General features: G+C 35.1%; 1 protein-coding gene across 1 annotated transcript; it reads right to left on the bottom strand.

The window, feature by feature from the left end:
• Window positions 1–1,894: 1,894 nt before the first annotated feature.
• LOC147404195 (uncharacterized) lies at window positions 1,895–3,326 on the bottom strand. The gene has a single exon (XM_086437714.1). It carries the CDS (start codon window positions 3,238–3,240, stop codon window positions 2,371–2,373), a length of 870 nt encoding a protein of 289 aa, XP_086293840.1. The 5' UTR covers window positions 3,241–3,326; the 3' UTR covers window positions 1,895–2,370.
• Between the last annotated feature and the right edge of the window lie 11,312 nt (window positions 3,327–14,638).

Below are 14,638 nucleotides of genomic sequence, written 5' to 3'. Positions count from 1 at the left end.
CATGAAGCTCTTTTCGTAAATTACAGCAAATAATTTGCAATCTAAAAAGTACTGCAAATCATTTACGGTGAAAATTTTTTGCATTTACAAATGATTTAGATGATACCAAGCAGGGCCATAATATCAAACCTATGATTGAGATGCATGAAAAAACAATGTATGTTTCTTGGGTATCCATTTCATTTGAAAATGCCTAATGAATATCCTTCTACCTTGGTCGTTAGTTTTGATGAAGAACATGTTTTAAGCTCGTGTTTGCTAGATTTGGGTTTAATAGCTCATACTCGAGCTAAGATTGGGTTAGGTTCATGATCAATAAGTTGAGGCTCGGGCTGGTCTTCAGTTTATTTCTAACCTACCTTCCTCCCCATGTTGCACTACACCCTTACATGGGACTATTTTCCCATTTAGGTTATGTTGGATTATTCACACATTTGAGACTCGAGCTAAGCTCCAATTTGTCTCTAACCGACGTTCCCATGTTGCACCCTTACATGCGATTGTTTTCCCATACATGCACATTTTGTGCGAAAGAATTATGGGCTTTTCTAACTACAAATGAGATTTGATGCGAATATCAAACTGTATGATTGAGATGAGAGGAAAAGCAAAGGTTTATTATAGATATCAATGTATGTTTATTTGGGATCCACTATATTTGAAAGGTCCCTATGAAATATCCTTCCATATTGGTATCAATGATTGATTGATGAAGAGACTAGTGACATTCAAAATTTCCAACTTCCTCAGCACTACTCTCTACCCATATCATAAAGAACACTCAATTAACTTGTTTGCTATTGTTCTATTAAAAAAAGGAACAAAGGGTAATTTAGGAATACAAGAGTAGATCCTCTGTAGCATGGAATTCCTATCACTCTCTGTAGTTCCTATCAATAGGGGAGAGTGTGCCACATCATCAACATGGTTATATCCAACCGTTTGGTGACTATACATTTTCAAACTCTTGATTAGAGCAGAAAAATGACGTGTTGATGTTATTGTTATTATTATTATTATGTGCGTGTGCATGTATTAACCAACCAACTACTCCCAAAGACCAATTTGATGGAGAAGGGGAGAACTATGAATATAAGAGGGTCACGGGGCTTAACTAGGGTATGACACGCTCGAGAGTGAAGGAAAATATACACAACAATCCAATCTAAACCATGAGTGCAATAGGACTATGTTGGTAGTTTTCTTAAATACGATGTTGTATGGATTGTAGAACAAGAGCTCAAGAGAGCGACTGGAATTCTGCGCTATAGAGGATCTACTCCCTAGGAATGCCCATCCACCTTTTGGTGAATATTACTTTGAGGTATATATACCCCCGTGTTTTTAAACTCAGTCCTCTCTATAGACTAATGAAAAATAATTTAAATGACATTATCTTTAACCTTTTTAGCTAGAGCCCTTGATCAGTCTCTCATCAATTTCAATCTATATGAAAAATTATTTTTAACCTAGTCGAGTTCGTCTTTAATGCATCGTTTTTAACCTCACATTAACATCTACTAGAAAAGCCTTGATCTTTTTACCCAAAATTTCTGATCGTATTCTACTTACCCAAAAATCATATAGTGTTCTTAAGATTTAATAACTAGTTTAACATTTTTTTTTTTGGTTAGAAGTTGATGACTAGATATACATGTGCTTGACAACATGGATATATCTCAAGCATTCATCAAAACACGGATGTCCGTGTCTAAATTACTGAAATACAGATAGGAATGGTCTTAAAGAAGATGTTTCTAATAAGAATAATAATGAATGCACACGGCTGACATGGCAAGGGCAGAACTGCACATTTTTTCCTGTGTATCCCGATGAAAATGATCTATGGTTATGCGCCCTTGCAACGTCAGCTGCGTACCAAGACTGCGTGCGTTCATCATGACTCTTCTAATAACTAGTTTCAAAGGGAGGAATGAGTTGTGAGGTGATCTTAAACCAGCATATGCACTTATAGAGAAATTCACTTGTAATCCATTCATGTCATGTATATTTATATTGGTTTCAAACAACTCTTAGAATTTAGGTGTACAAACTTGGACAATTTGATTGAAGTTTGAGGTGTCTAGCTAGGCCGTATGTATACAAACTCGGAAAGAGAGAAGTTATCAAACTCACCCGAGTCAGATTGGAAACTTGGCCGAGTTATGTATGTTGAACCTAATAATAGTTTACATGGCATTTCAAAGATCCATAAAATAGTAACATTGAAGCAGATCAGCAAACAAATAAACACACATGTTATTTTGATCTAGGCAATCAAAGTATCAAACAATATCAAACCTGTTTATAAATACATACACACAAAAACCTTTATAACCACATCACTATGCAATTTGCAAACCCTATGATTTAAAGAAAAATGAAGCAGTCTAAGGAAATAAGTGGGTTGTCAATATCATCTATTGGAAGAGAATCCGAGCTATTATTAGAGGCCACCAATCCAACTGCATTTTGATCAACCCCAGGACTGATATGGTGCGTGCAAGTTTCCTTCTTCTTCGAACTATATCCATCTCGATTAAGGTTCTTCGATGGACTTGTACCCCGAAAATTTTCTTTGTTCCTCGAGGAAAATGATGAGATGGACTCGACATTGCTCTTGAACCCAACGTCTCGATTCCAACTCTCCTTGGGTTGATTCTTCAAAATCCCCCTACCTGAATCACCATTAAATCTTCGACTAGGGGATGGAGAGCCCAAATTTCGCCTCGGAATTGAACTTGGGGTGACGGGTCTCTCGGGCTCCCTCCGGAAGCTCTTTTGTCGAGCCAGATTAGGCGAACTAGCACGAGCCCTTTTTTGTGGTATTGATCCTCCATGTGTTGGTTGACTTAATTGCTTCGATTTTAATGGTGCTACAACTGATTTTGATGGTAGAGGGACCTTCAAAGGGCTTGGCTTGACCCTATCGGCTGGAATTACATGTGGGTTATCCTTAACACAAGACCATAAGAACTCATTTGAAAATGATCTATCTTTTGAAATTGAAGATGAAGAACACGACGAAGATGGTGACTTTGATGATGAACAAGAACTAGTAGTGGTAATTGTAGTGGTAGAAGAAAATAGAGGAGAAGAAGAAGGAGAATTGGGTATTTTCTTGGAGAGATAAACAGTAGGAGTTGTGAGAGCTTGTGAGATCACAAGCTTGTCTTGGATCAAATTAGATTGTTTGAGGGAGTGTGAATTGGGTTTGCATTTACTAATGCAAGAACCCATTGAATCATTCAATTTGAGAAGACAAACAGCAAAAAAATACTAGAAGATGGCATGCTTTTGTAGTCTTTATATGTCAGAGAGAGAGATGGCTTTTGCTTTATTTTGCTTTTCAGATATATTTGAAATATATAAGCGGGTAAGAATCCGTTGCGACAACGGATATATAGTGGGGAAGATGATAGTAGTCACAGTGATTGCTTTATTTATGCCTATCTTACTTTAGAGAAAGAGAGGAGATCTTCTACTTCGGGAGTTGGGTAAGGTTACATGGCTACACATCTCCTCTTTTGCCATGTGCAATACCTTTTGGATAATAAATATTTGGCCTAGCTTTTGGTGGACCTATGGTTCTTGAATTCAAATATAATTCATTATGGGCTTGGAGCCTTCCCACATGCCTTCTCATAAAGCCCATCATGATAAATCATCTACGAAAATCAATTCTTATTCATTATTTTTACATCCACCAAGTATTGTATAGGAAAATCCATCAATGATTTAAAACACTGGTGACACATCCATTTTGAAGGTCTATTTTATGGGCAACACTAGGAAAATACATCACTGACCAATTCGTCTCGGTTCTTGATTTAGAGCTGATTTCGAACCAAACCAACACTCTTATAAAAATAAATAAATAATTGTACAAAATATTATTAGGGAAGATGGCTGACGATCAATTATTTGATTTTGTGCTTACTGCTTAGGAGTTAGGACACAGATTAACGATTTATTGGTTTAGTTTGGTTATAGGATCAATTCAATTTGGTTGTGGTTCATGTTTACTGGAACTGATCTAGGTCGTTTTGTTTCGATTTGGCCCCAAAGTGAATGAAGTTTCACCCCTAGTGTGAATGCACAAATGGGGATATTTCTGTCCTTTTCAAAATATAATTGATGTCTATCATTAAACATATATTAAAAATAAAAAAATAAAATAGAAAATAGAAAAATGCTAAATTGACTTTCTACAACACTGCTCCCAGCATTGTGGTGACATGGGTGTGCAACCACAGATACTTCCTCGAGATACGAGTGATGTATACTTAAGGAAAGTCTATGGTTCTTTGCACAAACAGTGTTGTAGGATGTCAGTGTAGAACGGTTCTATAAAATAACATTTAGTGCCATTTCTGACAGATAGAGAGGTAAGTGTAATTGTAAACATAAAAATAAAAAATAAAAATTAAGGGATCAACAGACAATTTTGTTGAATTTGATCCAAGGTTTTGAAAAGGGATAGCTATTAAACTTCCATCTAACCCCCAAACTTAAGATTAAAATTCAAGGGTGAAAAATCAACTTTTTTTTTTTTTAATTGTTGTTTTCAAGTTCATAGATTTTTTTCCTCTACAACCCTGAAGCATTGGATCATGATTTTGATGCCATCCTTAGTAAGGTTAGTCGGATTCAACATATATTACTCCAACCGAGAGGGGGTTCAAAACGTAAATTACTCAATATTATATTAATCCCTAGAATATAAGTTTTGACCTTTAAGCGCATGTTTGTTACACTTCTGAAGTCTGAATGGAGGTGGTCCACCTTTAAAATTCAGACTTCAAAGTTTTATTTCTGTGTGTTTCGTTTCAGATTTCAAACTTCAAAACTTCGGAAATTTTGAACCAGCAATGGGGGACACTAGATGAAGCTTCTGAAGTCTGATTTCTAGTTTCTAGACTTCAGGCTTTTAAGAGTGTCAACAAACATAGCCTAAGAAAATTTTGCTTTCCTCTCATCTCAACGGTCTATTAGATTGAGAGCCTCAACCGTGGATTGAGATCAGAAAAGTTCAACATTTTACTAGGCGAATTATTGATCCAGAAAATCAGTCTACCAAATGGTGGGAGCAACGCATATGTAAATGTGTTTTGTAGACACCATAAAGTTGGAATCTCCAAAACAGAAAATCTAATCAAACACCAATTTGTAGTAGTGGCACATCAAAACAACTGAATTGTTCCATGGATCAAACAAGCATTCTGTCACAAATAGTACTAAACTATGTTCACATTGGTGCCAAAATGAAATCTTTGTAGTATCCTTCAGTGAAGGAAAAAACTTAAGGTTCTGAACAAATTCTCTGAATCCAGCATAAACTCTCAAGATGAATTTTTTAATCTTTAGCAAAAAAGAAAAAAACTTGAAATGTAGAAGAAATTAAATCAAATACAAAAAGCTTTGGTAGATTTTTTTTTATATTTTAAATTCCATGTTAGGGGGAAGAAGGGTATGTTTATGCCCTTAAGTTTCATATGTGAAGGAAAAGAGAGGGCAAATAATGTAGAGGCGTTGCAAATAATTGAAATAATGATTGCAAACCTGCTTGGTACTATTGCAAAAGGGTGCAAATTCAAGAACTTACAACATTATGAATGATTTTTGGGACCAAAAACACGTGTGTGGGGAGGGGCAAACAAGCATCCAATGCCACCAAATGTCTTTTTTTTTTTTTTGTCGATTTGCAGTCACATCAAGCAAAGTTGAATTTATTTCTTCACTTTTAAAACATAGCTTTGGAGAATTTAGGATTAATTACCTCGCCATTTGTAATTTAGTACCTGCATCCATTTTATTTATTTTTTATTTTTTGTATAAAAAGGGATAAAAAAAAATAGGGGAAATGAGGTCACCTCAATATCAAATTAGAAAATGAGAGGGTGGACGAAGTAAAAAAGGGGGATTGGAAAGAATCCAAATCCTCTACTCCTAAGGAGAGGTTACAAACCCAATTCCTTCAAATACATTGATGTCTCATGCTTGCATTAACTAAAATCTTCAATCAATTTCAATTAGCAAAATAAGTCACTAGCTAGTTGCACACTGTGCTAATATATTTATAGGACTTCAGTTTGCAACATAATCATACTTATCAAAGAATTAATGTAGTTTGTTAGTGCTATCGACATAGAATTGAGAAACTTACTTGGGATTCAATTAATTTTGTTGATGGTTTCCTGAGTGACCAACTCCCCATCAGACCAACGTTCATTCAAAACAATGGGAATGTGTTGGATTGTCTAATGGTCCTCTCCTCCTACTATGTCACGTTCACGACGGGAGATGAAATCTTCTGGCACGTCTGCAATTCTCAAGCAACAAAAAGATTTGAGATGTTGGAAGACAAATGGATGTTTCTTCAATTTTGGACATTCAACTATTAAGAGATATTGTGGGCATGGCATTACTCCGTCTTGATCTCACTCAACTCCTCTAGATGAGGCATGTAATCTATATGTAAAAAATTAAAGTTTAGGAAAACTTGACGGTCCCTCACTACCAATCCATTCCAAACAATCTGCCTTCCCATGTAAGTGTCCTTGTGTAGCTGAAGCTTCTCGAGATTAGGTAATTGTGCCAAGATTCTAACCGGGTCTTCCCTTAAACGGTTAAAACCTAGAAGACATGTTTGGAGGCATTTGAGAGAGCCTATCCATTGTGGTAAGTGCCCATCTTTCAAAATCCCAATCATTCACAATTTCTGAAGTTGGATAGGAGGTGGCGACACGGTTTCCAAATCCAAGATGGCATCATCATTGTCTGAAAATATTGTCAAAGAACGAAGGTGTTGCATCTTCTTAATGGCAGTACATAGCTTTATGAAATATTCTCCTTTCATGTCGTCAAGAAATAATTTCCAAAGTTGGGTTAAGTAACAAAGCTGACTTACTAAGCTTTCATTAGCTGTCACTCTCCCAAGTGTTTGAAGGTTACCTGAGTTGTTGGTTCTTGTTGTTGTAGACAGTCCCAAATGAACTGCCTTTGGTTTCCAACTCAAGAGAAGATGCCTCAATTGCCAAAACATTGGCAGACTTTGCAGGTTTGTATTGCGAACGTCTAAAGTTTGTAAATTGTGTAACTTATGCAATGAAGTTGGAAGTTCACTCACCCGTGTCCACGTCAAACATAAATAGCGCAAGTGAATCAAGTAGTCCACATTGCTTGGAAAATTTTCCATGTTCGTTCTCGACAAATCTATCACCCGCAACAATTTTATATTGAATAGCATTTGCAAAGTCAATGGCATAAACGCATCTACAAAAAATGTCATAATAGAGCGAGTTTTTATGCCAATTGCATTAGATGGAATGCTAACTAGAGTGTTATGAATTGTCACATGACGTTGTCGCTCGATCATTGTATAATTGCTTTGCTTTGTGAAAACCTTGCTAAACTCTTCATTCTTAGTCATGTGAATGGCAATGTCTCGCATAAGGTCGTGGACTCTACAAGCTACTAACCCAACATCGTAAAACTTGTTATCAACTTGCAACATGTTCCTATCAATGAGCTGAATGAGATAACCATGTGCAACCTCCTCAAGTGTTTTTTGAGGGTGGTCCTCTATAAAACCTTCAGCTACCCACAAATGGATCAACCTTGATGATTTGATTCGATAATCTTCTGGAAACATACCACAATATAAGAAACAGTATTTTAGATGAGGAGGTAAATAGTTGTAGCTTGTTAACATGACTCGACTTAATCTTTCTAGATCTTGATTATCATCCAATTCCCAATCAAGATTATCAAGCACGTCATTCCATTCTAATTCATTGGTTCCTTTTTTTGACATGAGGCCACCAATGACAACAATTGTGAGTGGCAATCCATCGCACCTTTTCAACATTTCCTCTCCAATTTGTGTCTAGTGTTCCAGACAACAACCCGAAAGACAATCATTCTTGAATGTTTTTTTTTACAAAAGAGACTCCAAGCCAATTCAAGAGATAACGCCTCAACTCGGTGAACATAGCAAGTATCTCCTGTAGGAGAGGCTACACCCAATATGCGGGTTGTGAAGATGATCTTACCCCCACTTTCACGTGGTAATGCAAATTTAACTCCTTCCCAAGCATTAACATCCCAAATATCATCAAGGACTAGGACATACCTTTTACCCTGCAAATAATTGTACATCATTTGGCGCAATGCATCTGGTGGCATCGTCTTCAAATCACTGGGAATTTCCTCTTTCCTGCTTTCATTAAATCCTTGGAGCATGAGTTTCAACATCTGCTTTACTTGGAAGGCTTGGGACACATATACCCAAGCATTACATTCAAATTCACCTCCCAATATGTTCTTGTAAACTTTCTTGACTATGGTGTTCTTTCTGGATCCCCCATACCAACCACCGAAACAATTATTTGTAGATTTGCTTTTTCTTTTTTCAACAACCGCTTTTATCGATCCCTATGATACCGTCTTCTTCAATAAAAGGATTAGTCATGCCGCAATCTCCCCTTGTTTCTTTTTTTTCGAGGCTTGGATTAGTCCCTTCTTCTTGAAGGTTGTATTGCAGCCTTCTCCTAGAGATATCATCAACCTCCTTCCTTATCATTTCAATCTTAGAATGACGAACTCTCATCTGCTTGAAGAAGCGACGTATGAAGAAAATATTCATCTTGATGTCTAAACAACTAGTTGGTGTTCTAGACATGAGAGGGCTTTTCATTGTATGTAGGAACTGGTCGAGAACATCTTCAACTTTATAAGCTTCATCTCTCACTTGTGCCACCCACTGATTCTCCTCTCTACATCCCTTAAGAAGGCTTTCATGATAGAAATTTCACCACAGATGAACCTAATGTCATCACCAATTCCTCGTTGAACGCGACATTCTATGATAATCCCTTGGACTGCCAAGACTGTTAATTCGGTGATAAGAGAGATTACCATAGCTTCCTTTGCCATTTCCAATTCTCTTTGTAGTTTCAAACAGAGCACAAATCTCACCAACAATAATTTGCTCTTGAGCCCAATCTCTTAGTTCTTTGCCTTCCAAAGTCAATTGTTTTTAGAAGAAACATGTTTAAAACTTAGAAAGGAAAATTCCTACCATGTGCCTTGAAAAATGAATTCTTTTAAAAAATGCAAATTTTCTATGTAGTGTCATTCTCTCACAGCTACCCCAATTTGAATAATCGATACATGCATCACATATATTACTATAATACCCTCAATGCAAAAGAAAAATCCCCTTTTGATATTATTTTTTTAGGTGGGATCAAACACTAGCAAACATTTTTTTTTTAGGAAATCGATTGTCTAAATATTATCTCTTGAGAATTGATCTTCTAAGAAAATAATCTCTACTTCCAGTCTGTTGGCTTAGGGGTAAAACCCTTGTTAGCAAAATCGGAATGCGGCAAAAACTCGATACGTGAAAAATTCGAGTTTTATTTTATTTTGGATCGTAAAACTCCGGTCTAAAATTCGGTAAAAATTTCAATAAATGGAAAATAAGCAGCATATGCTTTATATGTATATTATCCATCTCATTTCAAAAATTTGAAAACCAAAAATTTGGTAACATGATAGTGATGGTGATGGTGAAGGTGATGATATAGTGGTGATGGTGGTGACAATGAGGGCTTTGAGGTTATTGTTCCATTGGTTTATAAAAGAAGACAAAAGTCAAGGGACAAATCATCAATTTGGAAAATCAAGGTTAATCTCAAACAAAAATAGAGAGCCTTGTCATTGTTTTTTTTTTTTTTTTTAAGATAAAAGAGACATTTATAACCTGAAAAGGTGGATTCCTCCAAAAATTTGACCACTTCAAAGGTGATTTGTGTTACGTGTCACATCTTACAAGTTTACACTTAAAATTTGTGAATTAATCAAAATAGTTCAATTATCTGGAGAATACTACTTTCATTTGAAAAAAAATAGAAAAAATTGTGAATTTTTCAAGAATAATAACGGGAGATTGCTAACAAAGGGTAAAACTAGTGTTAGGGATCCACTCCCTCAGGTTGTGTTTTCATATTGGTTGGCTTCATAACTTACTCTGTTGCATATTCTACAATTTTTGTGGGGTGGGATATTCGACCATAAGGATTAGTGCCATCCCGAAGGATTGAATGGAGGGAGTGACTATTTATGATTTATGGATTACTCCAACCATGCTAGTGGCATCATTTCAAATCTTGGTTTGATGTCTCATCTCTTTCATGGACGAGACTGAGTTGTCTTGGAGGAGTCAATTTATCTCAAATGAGATAAATCATTTAATTTGGTTTACTATTATTTATTCATAAAAATAATTATAATTTTTTTAAAATATAAAATAAGGTAGACTGGAGATGTTTGGTCATAAAATCATATTTTATTTAGATAATAAATATTTAAAATTTAAAATATTAAATATTTTAATTAAAATATACAAAATCCCAGTTGACTCGGATGAGATTTTCAAAATATCATCTTAGTCATCTCATTTGTCTCACGAGATTTTGCAAATGTGAAATGCCATGTCCATCTGTCTTGTCCATGGATGATACCAAGATAACTCGGGCGGGTCATTAGTCTTGTCGGTATTCCTACCCATGCTAGGAAAATAATTGTTGAAATTGAGAGGTCAAAGTGAAGTCATTCAATGTGAACTATATATATATATATATATATATAAGTTCCACTTTCAAAATCCAATTTACATTTTGCCCGACATATTTATAACATCTCTTATTACAATTAATGGGTAGGGTTCTGATGATTCGTTAAAAAAATGAATGATCCCAATTGTCTAAGTACGAAATCCAATAGTCACAATTTATCCTTGGGATAAGTATCAATTGAATACAATTTATTTGGGGGATATCGCGTGTATATTATTACAAGAGATGGTCTAAAAATCACCAAGTCACTAGGCTGGATCGAATGTGCTACAACACTTTCAAAAGGATAACATCAATCCTTTTACGTCGATAAGAATGGTAAATTAGATTTTGGAAAATGCTGAAGTGACATTGAACTTGACATTGTTTCACACATTGCTGATGTGGACGTGTGTAGAACCATAAATGTTTTTCATCGAGATACGAGTGATAAGCATTTATGATTATGTGGACATCAGTGTGTGAAACGATGTCAATTTCAATGTCACTTGGGCACAACTCTTTTATCTTATTGTTTAGGTTTTTTTCTCCAGCTAGGAAAGCTTGTTTACAAAAAATAATAAGGTAAACCATAACCTTTGCACTTAACTTAATAGTTAATTAAGACATGTTCCTAATTTTGGTAAATATGCCTCTTGATTATAGGTCATTTCTGAGAGGCTAATAAAAATGACCTAAATGCCCTTATATTCAACCTTTGGCCAAAGAATCCTTGATATTTTTTCCATAGTCATTTGTCTTCAAATCAATCAACCACTAGATAGAATTTGTTTAATTCAGTCGTCTTCAATTATTAATCCATTTTCTTCAACCTCTTACAAAAAATTATTGACTTTTATTCCTAAAATTCTGTTTTCTACTTTCTTGAAAAAGTGCCATCTTGTTATGGGCTTGAAGGTTAGAGATTGAATCATCGGGTTTAAGTCGAATTTTTGGTAGAGAATTCATGGGTTTATTCCAAGGGGTTGAAGACCATTGTAAACACCCCCAAATTGCACGAGCTTGGTCAAAGAAAAGGCTTCAAGAAAGGCCCATCTTACTTCAAAAAGCTTGCAAAGCCCAAAAATGAACCTTTGACCCATTTTATCTCAATTGACTCGAGAAATCTAAATCTCATGAATGTGGCCAATAACTCAATCACTCTTTCAAGAAGAGGACACTTGACGTCATATCATTAGCCCTCCCAAAATCCATGCTACTTGACAACTTTTCATAAGCCCCAATCTTTAAGAAAACTCTTCATTGGTGGGCCAATACTCAAATCCCATTGGGGTCAACTCCTCTTAAAAATTCTAACAAGATGTTCAATTGGAAAAAAAATAATTAATAATAATAATAATAATAATAAAAAGTGTTTGAGTTTTGTGTAAATTTGTCAAAAATCATGAAAAAGATCAAATTTTGCCTCCAAAAGTTGAAAGTATGTACATGATCATTTGTTGCCATATGTCACACTTTAAGGTATATTTTGAAAATTATCCTTTGGCCATGATATTTACCAAAGTTCACATTTTCACATGATATATTCTCATTCATGCTTTTTGGGATATTTGTAAGAGAACCAAATATTCACATTTTCACTTGCATTCACTCCCCAAAAAATCACCTTTTGTTTTCTCATCCACTACTAAGATCATGACATATGCCCCTTGCTCACATGAGTTCAACCAAATGACTTTATCCCAGATGTTAAATGCCAAATTTCTTCTTTTATCCTTTAAATTTTTAAAAATCCGAAGAAAAACTTAGGATTTCTATGTTTTTTTTTTTCTTTCAATAATTTTTAGAATTGGACTATTTTAATCCCAAAACTCTATAAAATGGGAGTGTTCCCTTTAGTTGAGGAACACCATTTTTTAACCTCAAAGCTTTGTCAAAATCCCTCCTCACTCTTTAAACCTTCTCATCTCAACTCTCCAACCTCCACTTCTTACTTTCTAACATCCATTGAAGCCCCCAAAGAAGAAAATAAGAACAAAATAACCAAACTTCCAAGGTGGATTATGTTATATTTAATTTCAAGCATTGCATCCCCTCTATCTCTTCTACTCCTCCACCTCTTTATTTTCATTTTAGGATGTAATGGCGAATCCTCTTCGTACCCAATAGGTTGAAGTTCAACCTTTTGCATGAAACACGTAAAGTGATTTGACTGAAAAGGGTGGGTTGAATCCCTTTTAAACCCATTTAATCATTCATCATAATATACACACTACACACACATGCACTATGCATGCTAATGATGAAAAAAGATGTCATCCTCTTTAGGGTTTGAACCACCACATTCTGGACAAGACATGCATGACTCTCACTTTATGACATGATCCCCCATGCATTTTCGCAAACAAAAGACCATGATATTGATGAAATACCATACATAGAATTTCCCATATGCTTAGGCCAACATTCTCAAGCATTCTTGCATCCATCATCAAGGAAATATGGCAAAAGGATATCCTCACCTATGGGATAGTCCTTGGACCCTCCTTCCAACATCGAACCCCTCTTATATCTAAAAAGAACATTAGATGCATACACTTACACCCACATGCACTTAATCCAAATCTCATCATGATCATACATTTCATCTACAAGCATCTACATCAATTTTATTATTATTATTATTATTTTTTTAACTTTTATTTTTTTATTTTTAAATTCTTAAGTTAAAGTAATCACCCTAGGGTAGAAAGAGTGGGGTGCTTAACATTTTTCCTACTATCTAATTGAAACATCTTTACTTATATTCAAGGTAAACCATGTACTTATCCATTAGGTGAGTCATACAAAATAATTTGCTAAAAACATTTTTCAGGTGGTCATTCATACAATTTTCTTAAAAAAAAAAAAATGGTGACGACTCCAAACATAAGTGGTAACAAGATTTTCCATAGTCGAAAATCACGTTGCTACAACCACAGCATTTATGTCATTTTTATCAACTTCTCAAATAAGACTAAGGTCAAGGGGATGTCATCAATTCACAAACACATAGATGCCAAGTAATTCATTGTTTTATTCTTTAAACTTGGTCCCCTGTGTTCAAGATAATGGATGCTCTAAGAATAGGAAAAATGGAATTTGATCAATTCAACTTACAGGAATTTGAAACGATTTGAAAATTACATACTATTTGAACCACAAAGTGCATTAATCAAGCCCCATACCCCCTTTCCCCCAAGCCAAGTTGTTTTGGGGTCGTTTAGACCTAATCCTCCTCATTTTGGTTAATATTTGAGATGGTCCCATGTTTTCAAATTAATGACATACCCCTCTTGATTTCAGTCCTCTCTTATGCTCTTATTTTCATCTATAGGCTTTTTAACCTCTACGGTAAATTCCGTTCATCAATCTATTATTTCATGTCTCCAATCCTTTGTTTTCAACTTCATCTTTGTAGAAAATCTTAATTTTTTCTAATTAAAATTCCGTCATTTCTACTTCCCCTCAAATCTTATCTTCCCTTGAGGTTCAAAGGTTGAAGTAGATAAAATCTTAATGTAAGATATGTCTTGTTTTGACTATGAAAATCAAGGCTTGAAAATGGCTGATTTTGAGAAAAAAAATAAAAAATAATGGTTTTTGGCTAAAGGTTGAAGATGATTCTATTCTGATCATTGTCCACTATTAGTCTATCACAGCAGACTGAGTTCAAGGGGCATATCATCATCAGTTTGAAAACATGTGGGGTATCTCAAATATTCTCCAAAACAGAGGGATGGATATGTCAAAACACTTAAACACCCCTCTTTTATATTAATAATTCCTCCTCACTCCAGATTCTAAACCATACTGATCGCAATACATCTCTCCCTCAAAAGAAAAAAAAAAAATTATTCCCATATTCAACAACCAATAATAACATGCCACATGCACCAAAGAAACCTGATAACCTAAACAACCAATTCATCCTCATTCATTTTCTTCTCTATTTTCCAGATAAGAAAACCGTTTCCCCAGGTAGCCCGTATTTCGAATCTTGGCCGTCAATCAAG

This window comes from Akebia trifoliata, chromosome 4, assembly GCF_017979445.1.
Source record: "Akebia trifoliata isolate Shusen 1 chromosome 4, ASM1797944v1, whole genome shotgun sequence".
NCBI lineage: Eukaryota > Viridiplantae > Streptophyta > Magnoliopsida > Ranunculales > Lardizabalaceae > Akebia > Akebia trifoliata.
The sequence above is the reverse complement of the archived record's forward strand: the minus strand, read 5'-3'. Positions and strand labels throughout refer to the sequence as shown.